The following is an 8,823-nucleotide window of genomic DNA, read 5'->3' as shown; positions in this document are numbered from 1 at the left end:
GGTTGCAGGTAAATGCACAATGGAAGGAAATGGTAACCTTCACCTCGACACCAAATCATTATTTTACCAAATAAATTGATTAAAAAATGTTTTCTGCATGCCTGCGAATTTGCTCGCGCGACCGCATATAAGTTATTATAGTCTGCGCGGAGTGATATAAAAGCGGTCCTACGCAATAAATGCGTGCGGCGGGTTACACGCGAGGGTTCTCACATTGATTTAACGGCAGACTGGTTCGCGTGCACTCATTTTGCTCACGAGCCTCTACTAAGCTGCATTCCAGTAGAGAAGCATTTGATACGGTATGTGTGAAAGTTAGCTCTAATGTATTGATTTCACACCGAACAGATTTGATATTTTGTCTATTTCTTAATGTTTTTTGAAGCTATGTTTGTTGACTTGCCAAGCGTAGTCAAGTTAGCTGACTTACCTGACTTGACCTCCTGCCTTGACTAATGTTCCCTTATTTAGCTGACTTCGTAGCCTTACTTGGCTAGCACCCTAACGTTCATTCAACGAAGTTAACGTAGTTAGTTTGGTTACCTCGCCGCCTGATTTGGCTTACCCTACCCCATCGAACTAATGTTAACGTTAGCTAATTTAGCTAACCGGTTGCATGACTCAGCCATCCGACTTAGCTAGCGCCACGCCCTAGCTGCACGCGGATAAATGTGTGCACATGGCCGTCACCTTCATAACTCCTGTCAAGTCAGCTCTTTCTCATACTATTGAGTAGTAACGTTAGGGACTTATTTTGGCTGTAGGCTTCTTCCCGTTCTACATTAAAATTAAGCTAGTCGGAGGTTGTTTAGCTAGGTCACTTATCTAAGCTAGCAGAGGATTGTGTAACGTTAGCTATGACTACCGTACTTCTTTCTTGATTTAATTGGTCAGAATGGCTATCCTAAGCTTTAACACAATAAGTGTTGCTGTGCTGCATTTATCAAACTGACCTTACTGCTGGGGAAGGACATGAAATCATGTAAAAGTTAAGACTATCAAATATATTTCCCTTAAAGTACATGCGATTTGTCCTACATTTATTTATGTAGTTAAACTCAAGTTTGTTCCATCAATTGAAATCATTAGTTTAAAGCCGCCCTAACGTTTCAGCTGAGTAGCTTAATGTTGACCATGTGTTTGAATATTTCAGGTGAACAATGATGGACGAGTGGGATGAAGCGGTAAGTGATATTCCAATTTGGTTATGTTGCCAGGTGGTTAACGCCTCATTGAATATGTTAATCTTTACAGGAAACTACTGCTAGTACCAATGCAGCAACCAGTCACACCTCCAGTGATGGTATGTTCACAGCTCACTAGTATTCACTAGTAGTTTGCTTTTACGGAGTTGCCCATCCATGTCCGACATGTGACATTTCTTGTGCTTAAGTGTGTTGAAATAATCTTTCAAATGCAGGTACGTGTTATAAGTCACCCACCCTGTTTTAGATCGTTTATTATTTGGACATGATCCCCTTTAGGAGGCCTGTGGAACAAAGAGATTGGCGACTTTGGAAGAGGTAAGTATGGAAAGTCAAACGATTATCCCCTCTGCTCTACAGAACATTGGTCAAAAATATCTAATTTCTTTCTCTCCAGGTCGTGGTGGAAGAGGCAGACAAGGAGGATTTCAAAACTCATTTTCAGGTTTATTCATATATTTTCATCTTGAGCAATCTCATACAATTGGTGGTAGCATCAATTTACAAGTTAGGTCAAGTAAATTAATCTGAACTCTAGTAAAAGTGCTCTTAAAATAGCAGTGTGTATTTGGGGGTAGGAATAGCATAGAATGAGACCTTCATATCTACACATGTAGCTGGTCCTTTTCATGGTTCTCAATGTTGCACGCTATGTTTGTACAGATGCTCAGAATGTGGGCACCAGGTGCAAAAGGGTTACTGCCTGCTGCACAAAGGATGGGGTCTGAGTGAGGGGTAGGGTGTTACAGCTTTGCTTAAAGCTCATGTTACTGCACTTGTGGTATGAGGGTTGAGCAGAGGTTTATTTGGTTAGTTGCCATTTCAAACAGCACCACTAGATGTCACTGAACTACACTTGTACACAGTGGACCAGTTCTACACTGTGTAGTAGGGCTGTAAAAATTGCTCAAAAAGGACGTTTGAATCTTTGCTTTAAAAAAAGACAGATATTCGAACATCTTGTTGCGCATTAGATGCGTCAATAACAGGACAAATTTATACAAGACATAACTACTTGTAGAAGTAATTTAAGTTTAAACCCATTTAACAACATATTACCTGCACAAAAATAAGTAAACTAATGGCCACGACCGCAGATCTCTTGCTTCGCGCACACAACGACAACAATAAACAAATGCTGATCAAGAGTTTTGTCCAAGCAATTTAAGGTCGCGCTTCGTGTCCCAAATATGTCAGGCTTCATTCAGTGATTGAAACTGAAAGGTTTACAGTACCGACATTGAACTTCGAGCGAGCTGTGCTGCAAACACGGAACTTTTCATTGGCATGAAATTGCAAATAATCAAAGCAGTGCATGAAGCTGTTGTAGCCTATTTTATTCATGCAATATACAGTCGGTCAGGTGCCCGCCCGCTAAGCAGAGCAGACAGTCGCACCGCCGTTTAAAGAATTTTATTTATTTTTTTACATTCGAATATTCATTTTCACATTCTAATAGTTGTTGAAAACAACGATTATACGAATATTCATTGACAGCCCTACTGTGTAGAAGCAGTGTTTCTGCTACCAGCCAATAGGAACTAGTGTTTGATGGCAAGGACTTGGGTTTCTTGAGAGCTGGACTAGGAGTATAATGTGACGCTTGGATTATGTTTAACTATGGGCGTCGCAAAATGATCTAATGTAATTGTGCTTCTCATTTTGTAGGTGGTGAAGAGACTACGAATGGTAAGCTCTTGTAGTATTATGCTAACTATTGTCAGTACCTCAGTCCTTGGTGCTACGGACAATCGATTTGGTTATTTATAGATGGGAACAGCTGGAACAGTAGAGCTGGAGAAAGCGGTGCTTCCAGGGGCAGATCCAGAGGCAGAGGTGAGACATGAACACTCATTCACACAGACCAATTTATTGGTCAACTTCAAATTTGACTGTAAAAAAAAAAAAAAAAAACTGACCGGGGTTGTGAGTAAATGTTCAAATACCTGATTGATATTTTGTGAGGTAATGTCTTATGCTATTGGGACTACATAGGGGGATTTAAAGTGTATCAGTTGATTTAGTTGGATGTGTTCAACCGCATTACAGCATCTTCTACAGATGCTGTGTTTTTTTGGGTGTAAAAATATGTTCACGGTAATGTTATTGTGAGACCAATGGAATAAAGTGTAGTCTGAGTGAATCCTTTCTAAAACCATAAACTGATTTAAATTCACAGATGACAGAGTTCATGAGTACGGTAAGTGTTCTTAAACTAAAACTGTCTAAAACGTTTTACAAAAATTCTTTATTTCATCAAATGTTTGTTCTGAGCAGGGTTTAGAGGAGGAAGAGGCGGCGGAGAAGGTTTCAGACGAGGTATAAGTGAACTGGGGCAGCTTTTGCATGAAGTTAGTGTTCTGAAATTAATGGCTATTTATCAATGTGTTTAAGGTGGTGGTGGTGACGGTGACCAGGGTGCAAGAGGCGCCTTTAGAGGAGGTAATGATGACCCTCCTAACTGTTTGGGATTGTTAACCCTTCAGTTATTGTTTGGTGTTAGTAAATGTCCTGTGTCTGTTTGCAGGCTACCGTGGGAGAGATGAGGAGATCTTAACACATGGTTGTACTGCGTTGTACTACTGATTTTTTTAGGGTTGCATAGGGGTGGAAACCTTCCATTGGAAGTTGCGCTTCGGATTATTATTTTTTAATAGCAGGGAACTTTAATGTAGTTGAACAAAACTAGGAAAGCTTTTCTAGAATATTCCCGTTAATTCCCACATCAATTTTCCAACAGTTCCACTTGATCTGAAACCTTTTACTGATGGCTTGTGTCTAACAGGGGGAGCTGACGAATCAGAAAAGAGGGATGACACGGATGGTGAAAGTAAGTTGAACTGTTGAGTGTGGATCAATTCCTGTCCTCCTGTAGGATTAAGCTTGGGCCACTTGTGACCTGCAGGACCAAAGGTCACTTATGTCCCCCCAACACTCCCTGAAGATGAAGACTCCATCTTTGCCCACTATGAGAAAGGCATCAACTTTGACAAGTATGATGACATTCTGGTGGACGTCAGTGGATCCAACCCACCGCAGGCTATCATGGTAACTAGCGCTGCAGTAAATAGTTAACGCATGAATTGGCTGATAAGCAGTTGCTGCAGTTTACATCAGGACATCATGTTAAGAGCTGATACCTTAAATAAGATTTAACGCAAATATGAGAAACTTCTTCCTTCAGACTTTTGAAGAGGCAGCGTTATGCGGGACCCTGAGAAAAAATGTCAACAAGTCTGGTTACATGAAGCCGACCCCGGTGCAGAAACATGGCATCCCAATTATCTCTGCTGGCAGAGACCTCATGGCTTGTGCCCAGACTGGGTCTGGTAAAACGGTGAGTTAAAGGGTACAAGTAGGGGGGCGGTTCCATGCGGACCGGCAGAGTCTAGACATGCAGCAACCCACGGCTGCTGATGGAAATCTTGGATGTCCTATTAATTAGAATTGAGTGGTTGTATTGTCCCCCCTCCAGGCTGCCTTCCTGCTCCCTATTTTGCAGCAGCTAATGGCCAATGGCACTGCAGCCAGCTCATTCAGTGAGCAGCAGGAGCCTGACGCCATCATTGTGGCCCCAACAAGGGAGCTCATCAACCAAATCTACCTGGAGGCCAGGAAGTTTGCCTTTGGGTATGTTTCAAAGCGATTCATTATCCCTTTTAATCATTACATATTACCCGGTAGAAGTGTAGACCACCATGATTTGGTTAATTGAAAAGCAGCTTGTTGCTAGATTCGGCAACTTTTTTTTTTCTTTTTTTAAACTGCACCCAGCAAACAAAATTTAGCTATTCAAAAAGATACGGCTGTAAAAGTGCATTGTAAGTGACAGCAGTCACTCAGTCAGTGCACAAAACCCTGGAGACAGCTGGATAGAGATTCACATCATAGCATATATATACCGTATTAGCTTGTACCGAATTGTTGAATAGTTTGGCAGTATGTTAACTAATTACTAAGAGACCGCCTAAAAATATTGTTCAGAATGTGTAGGTTTACTAGTTAATAAGAAAATAAATAATGGTTCAATAATATTTAACGTGTAATGATTGTTCAATAATAGGTTGTGCTTCAAATATCTGATCATATAATATGTGTATTCTAAACTATATAAATATGTGATAATTAACAAACTAATGTATAATCATCTTTTTGCAAAGATGGACAGTAAATTTCAGTAATGTTGTTGTGTATTCTATGTAATGACTGTTATGCGTAAGGACTTTGCGTCTTTGTTGCTAGAGGCAGGTCAATTTTGTTATTGTCATTTAGCAACAAATTGACCTTCCTCTAGCCGCTTAATTAGTAGGCAACGCTATATCACGCATGCTATGACGGGCTGCTTATTCAACAGCCACACAATCTCCAGGATTGAGGTGTGCGTGGATGAAACCTAAAGTACCTTTTATCCTGCTCAATTTAGCTGTAAATTATTTCCTATCTTTGTCAGTATGTCTAAACATTTAACGCTCTAATCTGGGTCCTCTGACTGTTGCAGGACATGTGTGCGCCCAGTAGTGGTCTATGGTGGAGTCAGCACTGGGCACCAAATAAGAGACCTCTTAAAAGGGTGCAATGTGCTGTGTGGAACACCGGGTAGACTGATGGACGTAATAGGAAAAGGAAAGGTAATTGCATTCAGTATGTTCAGTATCATAGCCTTTATGTGAAGGCTTGCTCTGTATGACCCGGTTACTGTTGGTGCTCCAGGTCGGGTTGGCCAAGCTGCGGTACTTGGTGATGGACGAGGCTGACCGGATGTTGGATATGGGATTTGAGCCTGAAATGCGTCGCTTGGTGGGCTCCCCTGGAATGCCGTCCAGAGAGAATCGGCAGACTCTTATGTTCAGTGCCACCTACCCTGAGGACATTCAACGGTCTGCTCCTCATCAGCTCCATCTTGTCCTGTTTCAGTGAGCTTGTATGAACGTGAAAGTGTTTTTTGCAGGTTGGCGGCTGACTTCCTCAAGACTGATTATTTGTTCTTGGCCGTGGGTGTGGTGGGCGGAGCATGCAGTGACGTTGAGCAAACGTTTATTCAAGTCACAAAGTTCTCAAAGAGGGAACAACTCCTTGACCTTCTCAAGACCACAGGTACAAGTTGTATCACAATTTCTCCATCAATATATGTGTATATACATGGTTGAAAGGTGGCATTTCTTTAGAACGTTGTGGAGCTTTTAAACACTGAACTCTTCCAAACTGATGTGTGACCTCACGGCAATGTTTTGCATGGTGTGTGCAGGGACGGCGCGCACCATGGTCTTTGTGGGGACCAAGAGACAAGCGGATTTCATTGCCACTTACTTATGCCAGGAGAAAGTCCTAACCACCAGCATCCATGGGTAGGTGATCTGTCCAGTGGTAAACATCAGTAACATGTACGTCTGAATGTGTTTAGCATCGCGTTCTCATAGGGACCGTGAGCAGCGAGAGCGAGAACAGGCTCTGGCAGACTTCCGCATTGGAAAATGTCACGTCTTGGTGGCAACCTCCGTAGCAGCCCGTGGACTGGACATTCCAGATGTGCAGCATGTGGTGAACTTTGACCTCCCCAACAACATTGACGAATACGTCCACCGCATTGGGCGAACTGGCCGCTGTGGGAACACTGGGAGGGCTGTGTCATTCTATGATCCTTGTGCTGACAACCAGTTGGCCCGCTCCCTCGTCACAATCCTCTCTAAGGTAATGAACCCACGTTGGTACTGCCCAATGATGCGTCAGTATTGGCCTTCATTGTTTCCTCATGTTTGTGGACTGTAATTGACAGGCCCAGCAGGAAGTGCCCTCCTGGCTAGAGGAGTCTGCCTTCAGCGGCACTGGAAGCGGTAGCTTCCAGCCGCCCAGGGAGCGCTTTGCCTCCACAGACTCCAGGAAGGTAAATGGATCAAACCTGTTAGTGACATCAGTGTTGCTGTTTGTCGTCTGACCGTGTCCTGTCTGTCTGCCCTCAGGGAGGGTCTTTCAAGGATATGGCTGCATGGAGCCAGCCGGCTGCCCTGGGTGTAAATGATGAAGATGATGCCTGGGAATAAAGAGCGATGATGGAGCAGCACACACACTCAACTCAACCAACCTAAGTTCTTTTACTGTTCAGGTGTTCAGTCTGTTGTAGTTTTATCACATTTCTTTTGAGATGCTGGACCCTTATGTATGATGGCTCTTCAGTGACTGTTTTATTTTTTTTTAAATCCTCTTCTAGCTAACATGGTTAAGGAAACGTGTGTTTATCCAAACTTTGAGGTCATATTTCAACAATATTTTCTTATTGGGTTAAAGACTATTAAATACATTGTTCAAAGCATACTGTTGTCCAGTGTTACTTTTAATCATCAAATCTTGATTGTTCTTTGGCCTTAAGTTCTTTCCAGGTCCACGGTGTGATTTAAAACAATGATTAGGTTTCTGTATTTTGAATTTAACAAAAAGCTAAATGTATTACTATGGCTGCTGTTATTGACATCCACATATCCCCTACAATAATTACTTTATCCATTCTAAGGACTAAACCTCATAGAACTTCTAAGATTAAGATATAAATTCTGAATAAGGACTTGGGGCTCTGTACACTACAACAGGGAACCGGCTGTGTTTTCCAAGTGGGGTGTGAAGAATTCAGCCCCAGGCTTTCAAATGAGTTATGATCTGGTTTAGTGTTTATTCTTAAATGGCTAAACTATGGCTGCTACTCTGCCTGTGCCTCGGAATATGAGTGACATGAATTTGAGTTTCTGCATCTAAACATTCTCCATTCGACAGCCAGTTTTCGGGAAAAAAATGGATAAACCTGGTGATCTGGGGGGTATTCCAGAAAGGAGGTTCAACAAACTAAGTCTATCCCTGAACCCCTGAGATGGGAAACTGCGTATCCGGTTCCAGAACAGCTGATCTGCGTTAGTTCAATCAACTCTGAGTATGTTAACCTTGAGTTAAGCGCGTGCATGACGATTATAAAAAGCCATCAATGGAGCCCCAAACTTTTGTGTGTGTGTGTGTGTGTATGTATGTATGTATGTATATATATATATATATAGCCTACTTTTTAATTAATATACTGTATATCCAACAGTTGTGGATGGTGTCATCTGCACAGCTGTAAACCCTGCAGATACTCAGATCTTGCCTCAGATGGTAGTTAAAAGTATTCAGAAACATCTTTTCCTGCATCACAGAAGGATGATAAGGAAACCCTGTTTGCTGCCACAGGGAGAGATCCGGAGGGGCCTACTGAAGTGTGTCTTAATATTATCTACTGGCAGTGCTCTGCCCATTCACATTCTAGAGTGGAGTTTGACATGTAGACTGAAGTGATGAGCGTAGATAATGGATAACTAGCACATTCTTGTCCTTGAACAGAACATGGTTGGGCATCACCAGGAGGAGGGTCCATCAACGTCCACAGCACAGCTTAAAACAGATTTTCAGTCAATATCTTGTTAAATCTGTATGTGTAACTGTAGGAATTAAATGTCGGTCATATGTTAGTTACCAGTAAAGCGGTAGCGTTCTAACAGAAATTCCCCTGGAAATGATAAAACATCTAATCTGGGTCGGAAGACACTCTCGCGATGTAAAGCATTTCGAATCACGACGGCTTCGATGTCAATTGGATTTG

General features: G+C 42.2%; 1 protein-coding gene across 2 annotated transcripts; it reads left to right on the top strand.

Annotated features, from left to right (window-relative positions):
- Positions 1–14: 14 nt before the first annotated feature.
- ddx4 (DEAD (Asp-Glu-Ala-Asp) box polypeptide 4) lies at positions 15–7,512 on the top strand. Of its 2 annotated transcripts, XM_040175444.2 has the most exons (22): positions 15–302; positions 1,154–1,184; positions 1,255–1,303; positions 1,485–1,523; positions 1,603–1,650; positions 2,874–2,894; positions 2,976–3,041; positions 3,385–3,405; positions 3,483–3,524; positions 3,600–3,647; positions 3,733–3,768; positions 3,991–4,035; positions 4,111–4,253; positions 4,390–4,542; positions 4,681–4,835; positions 5,704–5,833; positions 5,916–6,082; positions 6,154–6,299; positions 6,451–6,550; positions 6,623–6,893; positions 6,979–7,086; positions 7,163–7,512. In XM_040175444.2, exons 2-22 carry the CDS (start codon positions 1,161–1,163, stop codon positions 7,241–7,243), a joined length of 1,893 nt encoding a protein of 630 aa, XP_040031378.2. In that variant the 5' UTR covers positions 15–302; positions 1,154–1,160; the 3' UTR covers positions 7,244–7,512. The 2 variants fall into 2 exon arrangements, with proteins under 2 accessions (XP_040031378.2, XP_040031386.2); XM_040175452.2 differs by lacking the exon at positions 3,733–3,768 and having other exon boundaries at positions 154–302.
- Positions 7,513–8,823: the final 1,311 nt, after the last annotated feature.

This window comes from Gasterosteus aculeatus, chromosome 1, assembly GCF_964276395.1.
Source record: "Gasterosteus aculeatus chromosome 1, fGasAcu3.hap1.1, whole genome shotgun sequence".
NCBI classification, from domain to species: domain Eukaryota; kingdom Metazoa; phylum Chordata; class Actinopteri; order Perciformes; family Gasterosteidae; genus Gasterosteus; species Gasterosteus aculeatus.
Note: the sequence above shows the minus strand (reverse complement) of the source record. Positions and strands in the feature narration are given on the sequence as shown.